Source organism: Hyla sarda, chromosome 2 (genome assembly GCF_029499605.1).
Source record: "Hyla sarda isolate aHylSar1 chromosome 2, aHylSar1.hap1, whole genome shotgun sequence".
NCBI lineage: Eukaryota > Metazoa > Chordata > Amphibia > Anura > Hylidae > Hyla > Hyla sarda.
In genome coordinates this window covers 236,137,917-236,158,944 of record NC_079190.1, presented here as the reverse complement: position 1 = coordinate 236,158,944, position 21,028 = coordinate 236,137,917, and the positions used below count along the sequence as shown (strand labels likewise).

The 21,028-nt window shown below is 43.2% G+C and overlaps 1 protein-coding gene and 1 long non-coding RNA gene across 2 annotated transcripts in view; one reads left to right on the top strand and one right to left on the bottom strand.

Annotated features, from left to right (window-relative positions):
* The window catches only part of BRIP1 (BRCA1 interacting helicase 1), a 494,893-nt gene extending 476,093 nt beyond the window's left edge, over positions 1 to 18,800 (bottom strand). Inside the window, exons 1-4 of the mRNA XM_056556700.1 lie at positions 18,662 to 18,800; positions 15,390 to 15,485; positions 13,866 to 13,963; positions 7,224 to 7,335 (exon numbers count right to left, since the gene is read on the bottom strand). Coding sequence (XP_056412675.1) covers positions 7,224 to 7,335; positions 13,866 to 13,958 — 205 coding nt within the window. The 5' untranslated portion in view covers positions 13,959 to 13,963; positions 15,390 to 15,485; positions 18,662 to 18,800. The remainder of the gene's footprint in view (positions 1 to 7,223; positions 7,336 to 13,865; positions 13,964 to 15,389; positions 15,486 to 18,661) is intronic.
* On the top strand, positions 18,669 to 20,045 carry LOC130355885 (uncharacterized). The gene is made up of 3 exons (XR_008888689.1): positions 18,669 to 18,814; positions 19,738 to 19,822; positions 19,908 to 20,045. It is a non-coding gene; the product is annotated as an uncharacterized LOC130355885 (long non-coding RNA).
* Positions 20,046 to 21,028: the final 983 nt, after the last annotated feature.

Below are 21,028 nucleotides of genomic sequence, written 5' to 3'. Positions count from 1 at the left end.
GTGTTATCTTAGTATTCCCTTTATTTTTTTGAGCAGTGTATATATAAATGTTTTTTTACAGGCAGGAAAGAAGCATGGGGAGCAAGGCACCTGAGTGAGCCCCACACATAAGCTCCCAAAAAAGGACAGAGTCCCTTTTTAAAAAGGAAGGGGGGGGGGGGGGGGAAGAGATATACTCACCTGTGGACACCATCTTCTTATATGCACCCAGGCGTCTTCAACGAGCTTATGGCCACGCTGCATCAGGCTAAAATAGCGGGGCGAGCAGAGGCAGTGGGGGACCCAGACCCAGGGTACCACCTCCAGGCGCTGGCCGTTAGCGATAAGAGGTTGACGGCCCATACTTGTTCCTTGCCCCTTTGTCGCATACGGGGGAACAGGTAGCGCCATGCTCCTGAACCCAAACCAGAAAATGGGTAACAAAAGGGATTAAAAAAAAAAAAAAAACCTAACTAGACATCCCTCACTAAAAAATAATAAATAAAAAGACCCAGGTCTGGGGAGCTCCCAGACCTGTGTCTTGCCTCCTACTGACACTAGCTAAAACTGATTACCTCACTTCCAGTGGGCGGGTATATCCTGCCAGGGAGGAGCAGACTTTTTTTTCCCCCTAGTGTCAGGGCCTCCTAGTGTCAAGAGCAAATACCTATCAGTGAAGAGCGGCCGAGAAAAAGTATTTTTAGTTGCTATTACAACAGCTAGAAGAGTCGGTGAAATAAGGAGCCTTATCTTAGAATCTTGGATGATAAGATCATATTTAACTCCTTAACGACGCAGGACGTATATTTACATCCTGCGCCGGCTCCCACAATATGAAGCGGGATCGCGCCGCGATCCCGCATCATATCGCGTCGGTCCCGGCGCTCATCAATGGCCGGGACCCGCGGCTAATACCACACATCGCCGATCGCGGCGATGTGCGGTATTAACCCTTTAGAAGCGGCGGTCAAAGCTGACCGCCGCTTCTAAAGTGAAAGGGACCCGGTTGCTCAGTCGGGCTGTTCGGGACCGCCGCGGTGAAATCGCGGCGTCCCGAACAGCTTGCAGGACACCGGGAGGGCCCTTACCTGCCTCCTCGGTGTCCGATCGGTGAATGACTGCTCCGTGCCTGAGATCAAGGCAGGAGCAGTCAAGCGCCGATAACACTGATCACAGGCGTGTTAATATGCGCCTGTGATCTGTGTAGAAGATCAGTGTGTGCAGTGTTATAGGTCCCTATGGGACCTATAACATTGCAAAAAAAAAAAAGTAAAAATAAAAAAAGTGTTAATAAAGGTCATTTAACCCCTTCCCTAATAAAAGTTTGAATCACCCCCCTTTTCCCATTAAAAAAAAAAAAAAAAAAAAAACATATGTGGTATCGCCGCATGCGTAAATGCCCCAACTATAAAAAATATATCATTAATTAAACCGCACGGTCAATGGCGTACGCGCAAAAAAATTCCAAAGTCCAAAAGAGCGCATTTTTGGTCACTTTTTATAACATTAAAAAATGAATAAAAAGTGATCAAAAAGTCCGATCAAAACAAAAATCATACCGATAAAAACTTCAGATCACGGCGCAAAAAATGAGTTCTCATACCGCCCTGTACGTGGAAAAATAAAAAAGTTATAGGGGTCAGAAGATGACATTTTTAAACGTATAAATTTTCCTGCATGTAGTTATGATTTTTTCCAGCAGTGCGACAAAATCAAACCTAAATAAGTAGGGTATCATTTTAACCGTATGGACCTACAGAATAATGATAAGGTGTAATTTTTACCAAAATATGCACTGCCTAGAAACGGAAGCCCCAAAAGTTACAAAATGGCGTTTTTTTTTTTCGATTTTGTCGCACAATGATTTTTTTTTCCGTTTCGCCGTGCATTTTTGGGTAAAATGACTAATGTCACTGCAAAGTAGAATTGGCGACGCAAAAAATAAGCCATAATATGGGTTTTTAGGTGGAAAATTGAAAGGGTTATGATTTTTAAAAGGTAAGGAGGAAAAAACGAAAGTGCAAAAACGTAAAAACCCTGAGTCCTTAAGGGGTTAAACTTGATCCAAATTTTTTGCCTTAAGTTGTATCTTCCTTCATAGATCCCAGGATATTGAGGGGCATTTACTAAGGGGTTTAGTCATTTTTTTCTGACTATTTTTGGCGCAAAATTGTCGCAATTGCGCCTACCCTATAAATTGTGCGACTTTCCCTAGCAAGAGCTAGAAAGTCAATTTTTTTTTCCCACTTAATTTACGCAAGTTTTCAGTTTTTACTTGCAGTGGTCAGGAATTTATTAACTGAGACAGTCGCAGTTGCGCAATAAACTGTCGCAACGGCCATAAAAATTGACTAAATTTACTCCAGCTCCAACATGGAGCAGGAAAAGCTACTGCCGCCCAGGCTTCGACATACTTTCTCCCCGCTACCCTCACTGCGCTACCGGGACACTACAGTGATTTATATCCCCCCTCTCACCTGCCAGCGCCACACAACTCCCATCTGTCTGCTGTTGCAAGACTACAAGTCCCAGCATGCCCTTACAGTGAGGACACGCTGGGAGTTGTAGTCTTGTAGCAGCGGGAGCTGAGCGGCGTGGGCGGGAGACAAGGGGGGGGGGGGGTAGCGGGGAGACCGTATGAGGAGCCCGGGCGGGAGACAATGGGGGGGGGGGGGGGGTAGCGGGAAGGCCGTATGAGGAGCCTGGGCGGGAGACAAGGGGGTGGGGGTAGCGGGGAGACCGTATGAGGAGCCCGGGCGGCTGCACTGTAATGTCAGCCCGGGCTCCTGCCCTGAGAGCCATAGGCTTTGGCTGTCAGGGCATGCTGGGTGTTGTAGTTTTGCAACAGCTGGCGGGCCACAGTTTGCAGACCACTGGTGTGTGGTCTGTAAACTGTAGTCCTCCAGCTGTTGCAAAACTAAACAGCTGAAGGGGACCGGCGAAAACATTCACTTACCCTTCCGAGGCTCCAGCGACGATCGCTGACGGAGATCGTCGCGCGGCAGTGTCGTGCAGCGCTGGATCCTACGGAAGCCGGTAAGTTGCGCAAGCTTCCCAACCAGGGTGCCTCCAAATGTTGCAAGACTACAACTCCCAGCATGCCTGGACACCCTTTGGCTGTCCAGGCATGCTGGGAGTTGTAGTTTTGCAACAGCTGGAGGCACCCTTGTTGGGAAACACTGGCCTAAAACAGTTGGGAAACACTGGCCTAAAACAGTGTTTCCCAACCAGGGTGCCTCCAGATGTTGCAAGACTACAACTCCCAGCATGCCTGGACAGCCTTTGACTGTCCAGGCATGCTGGGACTTGTAGTTTTGCAACATCTGGAGGCACCCTGGTTGGGAAACACTGTTTTAGGCCAGTGTTTCCCAACCAGGTTGCCTACAGATGTTGCAAAACTACAACTCCCAGCATGCCTAGACAGCCTTTGGCTGTCCAGGCATGCTGGGAGTTGTAGTCTTGCAACATCTGGAGGCACCCTGGTTGGGAAACACTGTTTTAGGCCAGTGTTTCCCAACCAGGTTGCCTACAGATGTTGCAAGACTACAAATCCCAGCATGCCTGGACAGCCTTTGACTGTCCAGGCATTCTGGGGCTTGTAGTTTTGCAACATCTGGAGGCACCCTGGTTGGGAAACACTGGCCTAAAACAGTGTTTCCCAACCAGGGTGCCTCCAGATGTTGCAAAACTACAAGTCCCAGGTTGGGAAACACTGTGCCCGGCCTCCGCCCCACCTTACTGTAAGGGCATGCTGGGAGTTGTAGTCCTGCAGCTGGGGGCAGGGGACAAGCTTGTCACTTGCCCACACATCTCCTGCACCACACAACTACAACTCCCAGCATGTCCTTACTGTAAGGGCATGCTGGCAGTTGTAGTCGTGCGGGGCGGGAGATGTGTGAGCAGGTGATAATAAATGTACTAACCCATTTTTTTTGTTTTCTTCTCATTTCAGATCCGTGCATCCTGTGGACTCCTTCGGATTAGGTGGACTACTTCGATGACCAGCGTTTTTCTTTGTTTGATTTTAATAAAATGGTTAACGAGGGCTTGTGGGGGAGTGTTTTTTGTAATAAAAATTTTTTAAAACCTGTTGTGTTTTTTTCTTACTTTACTAGACAGGCTTAGTAGTGGAAGCTGTCTTATAGACAGAGTCCATTACTAACCTGGGCTTAGCGCTAGCCACAAAAACAGCTAGCGCTAACCCCCTATTATTACCCCGGTACCCAACGCCACAGGGGTGCCGGGAAGAGCCGGTACCAACAGGCCTGGAGCGTCAAAAATGGCGCTCCTGGGCCTAAGCGGTAACAGGCTGGCGTTATTTAGGCTGGGGAGGGCCAGTAACAATGGTCCTCGCCCACCCTGGGAACGTCAGGCTGTTACTGTTTGGTTGGTATTTGGCTGAGAAAGAAAATAGGGGGGACCCTATGCGTTTTTTTTTTTTTTAAATAAATAATTAAATATATTAAAAAAACGCATAGGGTCCCCCTATTTTTATTAGTTATTAGTTATCTACTTATTTTTCTTTGTCACTTTTTCCTATTTTGGATGATATTTTGGTGCCTTTAGAACCAAGTACCACGTTTCCATAGAGTTATGGTCTCAACATACAATGGTTTTCCTGGAACCAATTAATATTGTAACAGACTATTTTTTCTACTACATGAAGTAAATTTCCCACTTTTGCCTATGTGTGCCAAATTTATTAATGCCGTGCAACAATTTAGTAAATTTGTCGCACAGTCAAAAATGAAGTAGAAAAAAACAGGGTAAAAAACAGACTACATAGTAAAAGATTAGTAAATGCCCCTCATTGTGATTACGTCCTTCTGCTCCAATCCTAAAAATGACCTGGAACGATCTTATAGTCTTCTATATGTTAGAAGAGCTGTTCTCCGAAATATATAGACAGAACTATTCAGTGGAAAAAGGATAAAAATCTGTTTGTTCAATTTGCTGGTCCTAATAAAGGTAAGAAGGTAAGAGTTCAGTAGCCAGATGGATTAAAACAGCAATTTCTGAGGGCTATTTAGCCAGAGATAAATCCCCACCTCTTCAGATGAAAGCCCACTCTACTAGAGCAGTCTTCTCTTCCTGGGCAGAGAGGGCAAGAGCCTTGGTAGAGCAGATATGCAAGGCTGCTACCTGGAAGAGTCTTCATACCTTTTCTAAACATTATAGAATTGATATTATGTCTAATGAGGATATGGCCTTTGGATGCAAAGTCCATAGTGCAGTTGTCCCTCCCTAATCTTATCTTTGGTATTTCTCAGAGGTGCTGTCGGAGAGACGATGGGGGAAACTGAATTATACTCACCGAAAATTCATTTCCGGGAGTCTCCACGACAGCACCCATATATCCCACCCTTTTGGTTTTCTTGGTGTGGTGTTCTTAAAAAGTACCTGTCAAGCCATATTTTCTAAACTAACTCAGATTATATTCACTAACTACTACTAACACCCCTCCTGCCCTAAAAAAAAAATTCCGAGCTTTAAAAAGTTCTGTATCATACCTTTCCCCTTGCTCACATTGTGTGAGCTCCCGGCAGGAGAAAGTGGGCGTTCCCCAGCAGGGGCGACATCACTGGAGCCTACAAGAGCAGTGACTCGCCATGCACGGCACGCACTTCCTGAGCTTGGATTTCTGTAAGTCTGGGTGGTGACAGAATTAAAGGGGTACTCTGGTGGAAAACTTTTTTTTTTTTTTTTTTTTTTTATTAACTAGTGCTAGAAAGTTAAACAGATTTGTAAATTTATTCTATTAAAAAATCTTTATATTTCCGGTACTTATTAGCAGCTGTATGCTAGAGAGGAAATTCTTTGCTTTAAAAAAAATAATAATAATTTGTCTTGTTCATATTGCTCTCTGCTGACACCTCTGTCTGTGTCAGGAACTGTCCAGAGTAGAATAGGTTTGCTATGAGGATTTTCTCCTGCTCTGGACAGTTCCTGATACGGGCATCAGGTGTCAGCAGAGAGCAGTGTGGACAAGACAAAAAAGAAATTCAAAAAGAAAAGAATTTTCTCTGTAGCATACAGTTGCTAAAAAGTACTAAAAGGATAAAGATATTTTAATAGAAGTCATGTACAAGTCTGTTTAACTTTCTGGTACCAGTTGATTTAAAAAAAAAAAAATAATTTCCACCGGAGTACCCGGTCTGGAAACAGAACAGAGCCACCTAGTGGCTGTTTTTTCAATCACATTAAAAACATGTAAAAGTTAAACCATTAACAGCAAGTAAATAGCAGAGTGTCTTATAATAACATAAGGAATAATATACTAAAAGTCTAGTTTGGTGACATATGGTGACATATGCTAGTAGCTAGCAGCGAGTTTCCCGCTACGGGAAACCCGCTGCGAGTTACGCTAGCATTGATTTAAATGGGTCCGTGGACAGACAGCAAATCTGACACTATTGCGGACCCATTCAAATCAATGGTAGTGTAACTCACAGCAGGTTTCCCGCAGCGTGAAACCCGCTGCTAGTAATACCGGCCGCAGCGATGTCCCGCCTCGGCCGGTGATTGGCTGAAGCTCCGTGTGACGTGCCGGGCTAACAGGAAGTAAGAAGAATACAGCCCGGGGACCGAACACCTGTACCGGAGCTACGGGGGCTCGTTGGCAGGTAAGAGAAAGTGTGTTTTCTTTTATTTTGCAGCCCGGACGGGATAAAAGGAAAAAAGTGCGCACTGGAGTACTCCTTTAAGGGGAGGGGAATTTAACCTTGTTTTTCCTGTTCCAATCAGGAGTTGATTTTAGTGGCACTGTTGTGGAAACACCCAGAAAATAAATTATTGGTTAGTATAATTCATTGTTTTCTCTTTTTGTTAATAAAATAACGTTAACAAAAATAAACACATGTAAAACTTAAAATATACTATTAAAGCGCAGAGTCAATTTTTTTGGTCACTTCATATATCAGAAAAAAAAATAAACTAATAGAAAGTGATCAAAAAGTTTCATTAAAGGGGTTCTCCGTACAAGGCTCAGTGAAGACTCATGCAGAAAAGCGCTAGCGCACAGAACTTCGCTGAGCATAGTACAATAGCCTCCACAACCAAACTGACAAAGCTTTAAAAAATTGGCTAACTTTCATCTGCTATTTAAAATAATGGTAAGAAAGTAAAAATTGCAGAAGCATTGTGCAACTGTTTTGCAGAAAAAAAAGCTATATTATTTACTCCAAAACAGGCAAAAAAAGTGAATAATAAATGTGCGTCATTATATGGAAAATAAAATTGCTCACCATACTGAGACTGCTGCCATGCAAGAGCTGAGCACAATAAGGCCAAACTTTTCCCACTCCCAGTAGGACTTTCCAACAAACAATGTTGCCTGCAGTTCAGTCCTCTCATAATCTGGAAATAAAATAAAAATAAATAAATCCAGGTCGACCCTAAATGCCATCATATACAAAAAAACACAAAAAGAACAGGATTCCTATAATCTGCCTTCAATATTATGTTGTACAAACTATGCAGCCAGCAGTAGATATATTGCAATGTATTATAGCTGAGAACAGATGATTGGTGGTTTATACGTAATCTAAACACCTCTTTATCAGCCTATGCCATAAGTGAAACTGTATCCAATCAGGTTATTTATGGCATGCATTGATACTGTAATAATGAAGAATTGCTGTTTTTCCAAAACCCATGTTAACCACTTAAAGGAGATCTGTAGTGCTCTGAACTTATCCCCCATCCCCCCCACACCCACACCATGAATCCCAATCCCCTTCTAAAAATCATAACTCAAAATTTTTAACCCATATAAGGGCTTGTTTTTTGAGTCACCAATTGTACTTTGTAATAACATCACTTATTTTATACCAAAATCTGCTGCAAAACAAAAACATTTGTGGGATGAAAAAAAAAATAAAACCACAACACACCATTTTGTAAGTTTTGGGGGCTTTCGTTTCTACGAAGTGTACTTTTCTGTAAAAATGACACCTTATCTTTATTCTGTAGGTCCATATGTTACAAGGATACCCAATTTATGTATGTAGGTTTTATTTTACTAATTAAAAAAAATTATAACTACATGCACCAAAATCAGCATGTTTAAAATTGTCATCTTCTGAACCCTCTAAACTTTATTTTTCCGCATACAGGGCTATCTGAGGGCTCATTTTTTGCGCCACTGTCTAGTTTTTATTGGTGCCATTTTTATGTTGATGGAACTTTAATTGCTTTTTCTTAATTTTTTAGGGCATATGAGGTGAGCAAGAATTTGCACTTTTGGACTTTATTTATTTTCTTTTGTTACGTGTACGTGGTGCGGTTTAACCAACCTTAAATTTTAATAGTTTGGACATTTACGCACGTGGCGGCTGCATTTTATATGGTTAATGCCAGGCATCAGCCCGATCGGTGATGCCCGGCATTAATAGCAGTCGGGACCCACGGGGTATGAAGCGTGCTCAACTTGCGAGCACGCTTCAAACACCGGTAACATTACCAGGGCTTACAGGTATGCCCACGACCCTTAACTCCTTATGTACCAAGCCCATTTTCACGTTAACTCTGGGATGCTTTTACTTTTCATTCTGATTCAGAGAATGTTTTTTCGTGAAATATACTACTTTATGTTAGAGGTAAGTTTTATGAAAAATTCGAAAATGTTGCATATTTTTTATTTGAAACTTAAATCCCAAATACATGATATATTGATTCACATATAGAATGTGTCTACTTTATGTTTGCATCATAAAGTTGACATGTTTATACTTTTGGAAGATATCAGAGGGCTTCAAAGTTCAGCAGCAATTTTCCACAAAATTTTCTAAATTGGAATTTTTCAGGGACCAGTTAAGTTTTGAAGTGGATTTTAAGGGCCTTCATATTAGAAATACCCCATAAATGACCCCATTATAAAAACTGCACCTCTTAAAGTATACAATAGGACATTCAGAAAGTTTGTTAACCCTTTAGGTGTTTCACAGGAATAGCAGCAAAGGAGAAAATTCAAAATCCTCTTTTTTTTTTACACTCACGTGTTCTTGTAGACCCAGCTTTTGAATTTTTAGAAGGAGAGCAATCCCTCCAAAATTTGTAACCCAATTTCTCTCGAGTAAGGAAATACCTCATATGTGTATGTCAAGTGTTCGGTGGGCACAGTAGAGGGCTCAGAAGGGAAGGAGCGACAATGGGATTTTGGAGAGTGAATTTTGCTGAAATGGTGTTTGGGGGGCATGTCACATTTAGGAAGCCCCTATGGTGCCAGGACAGCAAAAAAACATGGCATACTATTTTGAAAACTACACCCCTCAAGGGACATAAGGGGTACAGTGAGCCTTAACACCCCACAGGTGTTTGACGACTTTGCAGTAAAGTCGGATGTGTAAATGATGTTCTATAAAATGCAATTTTTTCCCCAAACTACATTTTTGCAAGGGGTAATAGGAGAAAATGCCCCCCAAAATTTGTAATCTCAACTCTTCTGAGTATGGGAATACCACATGTGTAGACATAAAGTGCTCTGAAGGTGCACTACAATGCTCAGAAGAGAAGAAGTAGTCACATTTGACTTTTGGAAAGCAAATTTTCCTGAAATGGTTCTTGGGTGTATGTCGCATTTAGGAAGCCCCTATGGTGCCAGAACAGCAAAAAAAAAAAAGTGAGCCTTTACAAATTTCTGCTAAATTTGGACATAAAAATGAAAATTTCTCTTTTTCACAGGGCATAATAGGAGAAAAAAGCCTCCCAACATTTGTAAAACCAGTTCTTCTGTGGTAATGGAAAGACCCCATATGTGAATGTAAAGTGCTCTGAAGGTGAACTACAATGCTCAGAAGGGAAGGAGCGCCATTGAGCTTTTGGAGAGAGAATTTGTTTGGAGTGAAAGTCAAGGGCCATGTGCGTTTACAAAGCCCCCATGGTGCCAGAACAGTGGACCCCCCACATGTGACCCTATTTGGAAACTACACCGTTCACAAGAGGTGCAGTGAGCATTTACACACCACTGGTGTTAGACAGATCTTTGGAACAGTGGGCTGTGCAAATAAAAATTAAATTTTTTCATTTTCACGGACCACTGTTTTAAACACCTGTGGGGTGTAAATGCTCACTGCACCCCTTATTACATTACATGAGGGGTTTAGTCTCCAAAATGGGGTCACATGAGGTGGGGTACACTGGTCTGGCACCATGGAGGCTTTGTAAACACACATGGCCTTCAATTCCTGATACATTCTTTCTCTTAAAGCCCAATGGCGCTCCCTCTCTCCTGAGCATTGTAGTTTGCCCGCGGAGCACTTTACATCCACATATATTTCCATAATCAGAAGAAATGGGGTTACAAGTTTGGGTGACTTTTTTCCCCAATTTTCCCTTCTGAAAATGAAAGATTTAGGGTCACACCAGCATTTTAGTGACTTTTTTCTTCATATTCCCATCCAACTTTAACGAAAATTCGTCAAACACCTGTGGGATGTTAAGGCTCACAATTAGGGATCGACCGATATCGTTTTTTTTTTTAGGGCCGATACCGATAATCGGTGGAGGTTAGGGCCGATAGCCGATAACTTATACCGATATTCCGGTATAAGTTATCGACTATTTATCCCCCCGCGACACCGCTGCAGATCATTGATTTAAAGCGGGCGCTTTAAATCAATGCACTGCAGTGGCTTTGCGGTGCCATAGGCCGCCGCAACCCGCTTCTCTCCCCCTACCTGTCAGGGTGGTCAGGGCCATCCTTCCTTCCTGTAGTGTCCGGAGGCATTCCGGGTGGAGGGTGAACCGGTCCGTGCTGTCCTTCTCTGGGGGTCATCTTCTCCACTCCGGGCAGGCTCTGGCCTAGTAACGCAGCATAGACGCCGCTGCGCAGTGACGCCCGTGCGCAGCGACGCACCTGACGTCACGGCGTAGCGGCGTCTATGCAGCGTACTAGGCCGGAGCCTGCCCGGAGTGGAGAAGATTACCCCCGGAGAAGGACAGCCCGGACCGGTTCACCCTCCACCCGGAATGCCGCCGGACACTACAGGAAGGATGGATGGCCCGGACCACCCCCATTACGGGTAAGTTTAATTTTTTTTTATTGACTCAGAGGGTGGGGGAGGGGCCCGACTGGTATAGCGATATGGGCAAAAATCCATACCGGTATACCGCCCAGCACTACGGTGGGGGGTGCGACGCGGTGCGGTGGGTCGGGGGGTGGGTCGGTCGCGGTGCGGTGAATCGCGGTGCGGGCATTATCGACTAGGTAATTGCCGATACCGATAATGCCCAAAATCGGGATTATCGGCCGATAATATCGGCCATACCGATAATCGGTCGATCCCTACTCACAATACCCCTTGTTACATTCTGTGAGGGGTGTAGTTTACAAAATAAGGTCACATTTATTTTTTTGTGTTTATGTCAGAGCCGCTGTAAAATCAGCCACCCCTGTGCAAATACCCAATTTAGGCCTCAAATGTACATAGTGCACTCTCACTCCTGAGCCTTGTTGTGCGCCCGCAGTGCACTTTACGCCCACAAATGGGGTATTTCCGCACTCAGGAGAAATTGCGTTACAAATTTTGGGGGTATTTTTTTCCTTTTACCGCTTGTGAAAATTTTAAAGTATGGGGCAACACCAGTATGTTAGTGTAAAAAAAAAAAAAAAACATTTTACACTAACAGGCTGATGTAGACCCCAACTTTTCCTTTCCCTTAGGGGTAAAAGGAGAAAAAGCCCCTCAAAATTTGTAAAGCTATTTCTCCATATGTGGCCTTGAAATACAACAGGGCTCTGAAGTGAGAGAGCGCCATGCGCATTTTAGGCCTAAATTAGGGATTTGCATAGGGACGGACCCGGATGCAAGAATTACACATGCCTCTGATACCAAAAATCCCTACAGCAGTGCTTCCCAAACAGGGTGCCTCTAGCTGTTGCAAAGCCAAGAGCATGCCTGGACAGTCAATGACACAACCCCCCCCCCGCCAGGGGTTTGCACGGGGTGCCTGCTGAATGATTTCGGCGGGGAACGGAATTCCCACGGGCATACCAGAAAATCAGGGCGTACCTGTACGCCTTGTGTCCTTAAAGGGTTAAGTACCAAAGAAGGTGTTAAGCAAAAAAAAAAATAAAGTTATGGAAACATTATGCGTGTGCATTTATATCACAAATTTGCCTGTATTACTATCCGTTTTTTTTATTTTAAAATAAGATACAACCATATTGCTAGCCTTATACATTGAACACCCATAAAAAAGCTTACATAAAAAGATGTATCAGGTTTTTGTACAGTTTTTCGGCATGATTTTCACATGCACAAAACTGTAGTCTACCAGTTTTGTATCCTGTTCTGTGCTTTTTATTTTTTTTTGTTAAATTTTTTACGAAGGGTTGTCTTTTAGAAAAAACATATACAGTTTGTTTAACATTGCAGTCAATGCAAATTGTTTGAGCACACAATTGCATACAGCTGTCAGTTTTTCAGGAAAACATTTAAAAAAATGTTTTATTCAAAACAGTATGGCAAAATCATGATGTGAATGTAGCCTTATACAATCATGCTGTTGAAAAGTACCTCTCAACCCCTAAACATTTTTTTTTTTCCTCCTGCCCTTTTTTGTTATGGCTTAAAAAAAAATGGGGAGATTAAAAAATGAAAAAAGTGCTGTGAACTAAGGGTTAAAAAAATGGCTTCTTCGATAAAGTGTTAAATTTAAATGGGTAGTCCCATTTGACCATTTATGCCATAAATGTCTCACAGATGCAGGCCCCACCTATGGCCCATTTTCAACCACCTTCAGCAGCTAAAAGAAGGCCTGAGAAGGTTGGGAGCCCTCAACCTCCAGACAAAGGTAGGATCCATCAGAAATACACCTCTAATAATAGACATTTTTAACACAGATGTAATCATCAGCGCCATCCACGCTAACCTGTGCCCTAGCCCTGAGTGCACTGTGACATCTGGCCCGCATGTCATATGTTAAAGTCCTCTTCCAGCCTCAACATGTTCGTCACCTGCGAGATCTCTTACATAATGTTGGCTCAGTGACGTTGCTTACGCCAAAAGCATTTGTCACTGTTAGGCTGGGTTCCCATTACGTTTTCCCTCATATGGGAGCGCATACGGCAGGGGAGAGCTAAAAACTTGCGCTCCCGTATGCCTTTCTATGCGCTCTCGTACGTAATTCATTTCAATGAGCCAACCGCAGTGAAACATTCGGTCCGGTCGGCTCATTTTTGTCCCGTGTTTGCTTTTTTCCCACACCTAGAATCGGTTGTAAAAGCGCATACGGGGCAAAAATGAGCCGACCGGACTTAAAGTTTTACTGCGGTTGGCTCATTGAAATGAATTACATACGGGAGCGCATAGAAAGGCATACGGGAGCGTGAGGTTTTAGCTCCCCCTGCCGTATGCGATCCCGTATGGGGGAAAACATAATGGGAACCCAGCCTTAGCCAACAGTATGTCAGATCTATCTGTTCGGGAGAAAGTTCTCACAGGGGAGGAACATAAATAGGCATGAAGAGGGTGTGAACATGAAACATGCAAGCCGGATGTCACAGTGCACTCGGGGCTGGGGATCCAAACCACCTTATTTGCATATTTAAATTTTAGGGCAAAGTGGCGGAACAGGTTAAAAATCGGTTATGAGTGTCAACGGCACTATAAGCCTCTACCTGCAGGTTGGAGTAGGTGGAAAAGACAGGTGCGGTCAAAAAAAAGTTTATTTTTTTGTTTTTTGTTTTAGTGGGGAGACACCCTCTTTTGTGTAATGGTTAATCCTCCCAAAAAAAAAACAAATTTGAAAATTAAAAACAAATAAAAAAAAAACTCAAACAAATCTACACTATTTCTTGTAGATCCATGTCAGTTTACCACAGGTGAGTGAAGAAGCAATATAGAATATGTAATTACTATTGTATTAACAACCAAAGTACTTACTGAATTCATCATAGCCAGCTGGGAAGGATATGCCCTGCATGGGAACAGAATCTTCACTCCACCAATTGTATATTCCGAAAATGTAGATGACATTTTATCTATAAGGGTAAGAAAAAAAGAAAAGAAAAAACGTAACAACTAGAAAAGGATCCTGTCATGAATTCAGGAAAACAAAGTAAAACAACCAACCTGTATTACCTGCACCACTCGCCACTTAAGCATCACTGTAAAACTTTCCTTAGCCTTTAGATCAATGTGCGATAATTCAACAGGATATTCCCCATCATAAAGAGTTATGGCATATCTACAGGATACCCCATAAATGTTTCACATATGGCATCTGTTCTTATTGGGAAAACAGGAGGCTTGTGACCTCTGTTCCTTTCCATTGAAGCCTATGGGTGTTGAGCACTGTTTGCTTGTTTTTTTTTCTCAGATAGGCATGGCATAACTCTAAGATCTTTTGTGTACATCTTATATGTGAATAAATGTCACCTATATTCATTTTACACATTACAGACAGATACTGAAACAACTTTCTATTTACGTATTGATTGTAAGACTGGGTTCACATCACGTTTTGTGCCATACAGGACCGCATACGGCAGGGGGAGCTGAAAACTTGCGCTCCCGTATAATTCATTTCAATGAGCTGACCGGAGTGAAACGCTGACTCCGGTCGGCTCATTTTTGCCCCGTATGCGGTTTTCCATCGGACCTAAAATCGTAGTCGACCACGATTTTAGGTGCAAACAGATTTTAGGTGCATACGGGGCAAAAATGAGTCGACCGGAGTCAGCGTTTCACTCTGGTCAGCTCATTGAAATGAATTATACGGGACCGCATATAAAGGCATACGGGAGCGCAAGTTTTCAGCTGCCCCTGCCGTATGCGGTCCCGTATGGGAGAAAACGTGATGTGAACCCAACCTAACTTTGTTATTTCATGTCTAAAGAAGAAATCCAGTGGTAGACAACTTATGCCCTATCCACAGCATAGGGGATAAGTGTTAGATAGCGGGGGGGGGGTCTGACCGCTGGTACCCTGCAATCTCCCTTACGGGGCCCCGCCTCTGCATCGCTAGGTTGACAGTCGCACCCAGCACTGACGTAGTAGAAAAACGCCCTCTCTATTCATTTCTATGGGAGAGAAACAGCGTTTGCGTAGAAATAAGTGGAGGGGGTTTGTTTTGACCAGCGTCAGTGCTGAGTGAAAAACATCACTTACGGAAGCTGAGCTTGGACCGAGCCAGGGCGGGAGATCTCGGAGGACCTGCAGATAGGGGATAAGTTGCCTACCACTGGATTTCTTCTTTAATACATTATTTTGGAAGGGCAGCTGTCATGCCTGAACTTATATTTTAACAGCATTTAGACATATGTTTTATAGCAACTCCCATGGACATAAGCAACAACAGAATAGAGCATACCCTATTCACTAGAATGGAAGGGTTTTCTAGGCATGCTCTGTAACATCTGCCTAGGTCATTGTGCAGAGAGGGGGAGGCTAAGCACGGACCATCACCTGTTGTGAAGATTCTCTCTTATGTTTTTTCTACAGGTGTCACCTTCCACTGTACTCCAGTCTGTGATGATAAGGAGGGCACCACTGGGAAGTGATCTGTACAGAACAGAAAGTATCAGCTTAGTATTACGCTCAATGGTCAGTACCAGAGCTGCAAGATTTCAGGATTATTGCATAACATTAGTAGTAAAATAAAAATCACTATATACACACTGCTTAAAAAAATTAAGGGAACACTTCACCCCTTAAGGACTCAGCGTTTTTCCATTTTTGCATTTTCATTTTTTCCTCATCACCTTCTAAAAATCATAACGCTTTCAATTTTGCACATAAAATTCCATATGATGGCTTATTTTTTGCGCCACCAATTCTACTTTTCAGTGAGACTCATTTTACCAAAAAATCCACAGCGAAACGGAAAAATTCATTGTGCGACAATATTGAAGAAAAAATTTTATTTTGTCATTTTTGGGGGCTTCCGTTTCTACGCAGTGCATTTTTCTGAAAAAATGACACCTTATCTTTATTCTGTAGGTCCATACGATTACAAGGATACCCTACTTATATAGGTTTGATTTTGACTTCTGAAAAAAAAAAAAAAAAATCATAACTACATGCAGGAAAAGGTATACATAAAAAATTCTCATCTTCTGACCCCTATAATTTTTTTTATTTTTCCACCTAAAGGCCGGTATGAGGGCTAATTTTTTGCGCCATGATATGAAGTTTTTAGCGGTACCATTTATGTATTGATCAGACTTTTTGATTGCTTTTTATTCATTTTTCCATGATATAAAAAGTGACCAAAAATACGCTATTTTGGACTTTTGAATTTTTTAGTGGGTACGCCATTGACCGTGCGCTTTTATTGATGATATATTTTTATAATTCGGACATTTATTTTTATTTACACTTTTTTTTTTGTTGATTCAAACTTTTATTAGGGAAGGGGTTAAATGACCTTTATTAACTTTTTTTTTTTCACTTTTTTTTTGCAGTGCTATAGCTCCCATAGGGACCTATAACACTGCACACACTGATCTTTTACATTGATCCCTGCAAAGCCATAGCTTTGCATTGATCAGTGTTATAGGTGGTCGATTGCTCAAGCTTGAAGACACCCCCAATAAAGGAGCGATTCTGCAGGTGGTGAACACAGACCACTTCTCAGTTCCTATGCTGCTTGGCTGATGTGATGGTCACTTTTGAATGCTGATGGTGCTTTCACTCTAGTGGTACCATGAGACGGAGTCTACAACCCACACAAGTGGCTCAGGTAGTGCAGCTCATCCAGGATGGCACATCAATGCGAGTTGTGGCAAAACGGTTTGGTGCGTCTGTCAGCGTAGTGTCCAGAGCATGGAGGATACCAGGAGACAGGCCAGTACATCAGGAGACGTGGAGGAGAACAACCCAGCAGCAGGACCACTACCTCTGCCTTTGTGCAAGGAGCACTGCCAGAGCCCTGCAAAATGACCTCCGGCAGGCCACAAATGTGCATGTGTTCACTCAAAGGGTCAGAAACAGACTCCATGAGGGCCCGACGTCCATGGGTGAGGGTTGTGCATACACCAAGAGAACACCAAGATTGGCAAATTCGCCACTGGTGCACTGTGCTCCAGGTTACAGCAGGTTACAACTGAGCACGTGACGAGTCTGGAGACGCCGTGGAGAACATTCTGCTAACCGCAATGTCCTCCAGCATGACCGGTTTGGCGGTGGGTCAGTAATGGTGTGGGGTGGCATTTCTTTGGGGGGGGGGGGCGCACAGACCTCCATGTGCTTGCCAGAGGTAGCCTGACTGCCATTAGGTACTGAGATGAGATCCTCAGACCCCTTGTGAGACCATATGCTGGTGCGGTTGGCCCTGGGTTCCTCCTAATGCAAGACAATGCTAGACCTCATGTGGCTGGAGTGGGTCAGCATTTCCTGCAAGAGGAAGGTATTGATGCTATGGACTGGCCCGCCCGTTCCCCAGACCTGAATCTGATTGAGCACAGTTATTTATTTATTTATTTATTTATTTATATAGCGCCTACAGATTCCGCAGCGCTTACAATTATGGGGTACAAACAAAGACAAGTATCAGACATAATATTACACAATAAATATTCAAACAAGAGGTGTGGGAATATGTTGGGGCCAATTAGAGACTGTTATAGGCCTGTCTGAAGAGATGTGTTTTTAGGCCACGTTTAGCACATCTGGGACATCATGTCTCGCTCCATCCACCAAGGTCACATTGCACCACAGACTGTTCAGGAGTTGGCGGATGCTTTAGTCCAGGTCTGGGAGGTCATCGCTCAAGAGACCATCCGCCACCTCATCAGGAGCATCGCCAGACATTGTAGGGAGGTCATACGGGCACGTGGTGGCCACACACACTACTGAGCCTCATTTTGACTTGTTTTAAGGACATTACATCAAAGTTGGATCATCCTGTAGTGTGGTCTTCCACTTTGATTTTAAGTGTGACTCCTGAATGAATTAATAGTCCATTCACTTCAATGGAATTCCTGCAGCAGAAATTCTGCTGTGTGAATGGGACAGCATAGGCTCATTGAAGTGTATTGACTATAAATTCATGCAGAATTCAGTGCAGAAATTCTGCCATGTAAATTCGGCCTTAATGTATGTATTGAACTAGGAGCAACACTGGAGGGGTAATAGCAGTGGATGAAATCTGAGATGGGCCACTTTTCCATTTTACTTCTATTAGAGAGTGCCCATCACCCACACCACTGTAAATAACTAAAAACATAGAGGGGACACAAAAGCCAGGTACAAAAGGTGGTCTACTGTTCCCTACCTCATTTCATAGGGGTCCCTGGGAACATAAGTCATGGACATGTCTGCTGTGGTAACTGCAGGGGCAAGTGTGTATATGCAGGCTGCTATAACCTGCATGACGGATCTCAGTATGGCTAGAGAGATGGCCCCACTGTAGCATTATAAAAGGACACTGCCATGGCTGTATACCCAATAAAGTAACCTTTTGACGATAAGCCCTCAGTGTAAAACAGTGTTTCCCACCCAGTGTGCCTCCAGCTGTTGCAAAACTGCAACAATCAGCATGCCTGGACAGTCTTTGGCTGTCTAGGCATGCTGGGTGCAGTAGTTTTGCAACAGCTGGAAGCACACTGGGTGGGAAACTATGGTGTAGAGTACAGCCAACCAGCTGTGCCTTAGTCTACTCGTTACGTGCGCAGGTAACACTGGTATTGGAGGGGGCACAGTGATGACTGACAGGAGCCGGCCTGAGGGTGTCATACCTTGCACGAACGTGTGTACTGTCCCGCTCACTGTATTAGGACGTATTCCGGAACCGAGCAGCGCCATACAATTCTTCCCGGGTCTAACACATCCCGCCTCTCATCCAATAGACGTCCCGCTTTCATTGGACCAATCACTGTACAACATTTTAGGTCTAATTGCTGTGAGAGGCGGAATTTGATTGGCTGAATGTACAGTTTGTGGCGGGGTATAAATACGCGGGAAGTGTGGGCGCCGTCTCTGCACGATTCAGTCGTCACGTGTTTACATTTAGGTTGACAGGAGATACAGTTGACGATGGTGTAGCCCAGCGGTCTTCAAACTGTGGCCCTCCAGATGTTGCAAAACTACAACTCCCAGCATGCCTGGACAGCCAACGGCTGTCCAGGCATGCTGGGAATTGTAGTTTTGTAACATCTGGAGGGCCACAGTTTGAAGACCACTAGTGTAGCCCCTTGTCTATTGTATACTGTAGACTGTGCTCGGTCATCTCTCCTTTTACTGTCTATTACAGTGTTTCCCAACGAGGGAGCCTCTAGCTGTTACAAAACTACAACTCCCAGCATCTGGTTGGGAAACGCGGCTCTATAGGGTTTTTTTTTTTTTTGGGGGGGGGGGGGGGGGGGGGGAGAGAGATGATTTATGGTTAGTTATGTGTAGTAGGTGTGTTTTATTTTTTTTATCTTGCTTTTGTAGTGATGTACCATAGTTGTGAAATTGACCCCCTAAGGCTAGACTAGAGATGAGCCGTGATTCGATTTGTAATGAGCTTCTGGGGTCTGCATTAGCTGACTTTATCCTGCAAAAATGAGTTTATATTTCAGGTGCTTCAGTGGGCTGGGAAAGATGGATACAGTCCTAGGAGACTCTTTTAGGACTGTATCCACCTTTTCCAGCCCACCGGAGCACCTGAAAGCTGAATTAATTTATGCAGGATAAAGGCATCAACTGTCGAGCCGAGAAGTTTGTGACGAATCGAATCACTAACTTCCCTCATCTTTAGACGGGACAAAATACCCACAAGAAAACCCTTTCCATATTCTTTATTAAATTCCTCATTCCTTTGTTTATTTAGGATGCACTTAGGACAATTGATCTCTGTTCTCCTGATCTTGAGCTCCCAGCAGTCAGATTACACCCCCCACTGGACAACTAGATAGGTGATCACTTATCCTATTGACAAGGAATAAAATATAATAATGAGAGAACTGCTTAACGGTCAGCCTCATTTTTGCTTCTCTGCAGGACTTGCCGCCCCAGAGTGGAGAATAAAGAAGACCTGGCCTTAGAGCAGTGGGAGGGAGGGGGTAATAGTTTGCAAGTATAAGCCAAACAAAGGCAAAACAGACCTAATGGGCAAAGAATAAACATAACAGAAATGCATACAAATACTAGTATAAAAATACTATCAATTTTAGGGGGAATTTTTTTTTAAGAGGATCTATTAGGGAAACTACTTATAGGAGCTTATACCTAATAGGGGGGGGGGGGTGCCTATCTACTGGGAGCATCTATCTAAGGTTGCATTCACATCACGTTTTTGCAATACAGTTCCAGTATATGTTTTCAATGTGAAAACCGTATGTCAAATGATGCATCATTTTGCATCCGTTTTGCGTCTTGTACAGTTTTTTGTCCAGTTTTTTTTTCCCGTACCCAAAACCGTAGCCCACCACGGTTTTTGGTCTGGGTGAAAAAACCGTATTAAACCGTATACAGTTTTTAGTATTAACCCTTTAGATGCCACGATCAACTGTCTAAAACCGGTTAGCTCAGCGTAGCTGTTTGGGACCGCCGCGGCTTCCCGAACAGCTGATAGGACAGCTGGAGGTGCCTTACTTTGCTCCATGCTGTCCAGTCGTCGTCGTCTGATTGCCCCAAGCCTGACATCCCGGTTTGAGCAATCGAGCACAGATTACACTGATCAATGCTATGCTATGGCATAGCATTGAACAGTGTATATAATCAAAGGATTGCAAGTAATAGTCCCCTATGTGGGCTAAAAAAAAAAAAGTGTAAAAATAGTAATAAAAAAAAAGTCAAATGTAATTTAACCCCTTCCTAAATAAGTTTGAATCACCCTTTTCCCATAAAAAAAAAATGTAAATAAAAATAAACATATGTGGTATCGCCATATGTGTAAATGTCCAAACTATAAAAATATAATGTTAATTAAACTGCACGGTCAATGGTGTACATGTAAAAAAAAATTCCAACGTCCAAAATTGCATATCTTTGGTCACTTTGTAAACCCTAAAAAAATTTATAAAAAGTGATCAAAAAGTAGTAAAATAAAGAAAAACCTATATAAATTGGGTATCATTGTAACCGTATGGACCTATAGAATAAATATATGGTGTCATTTT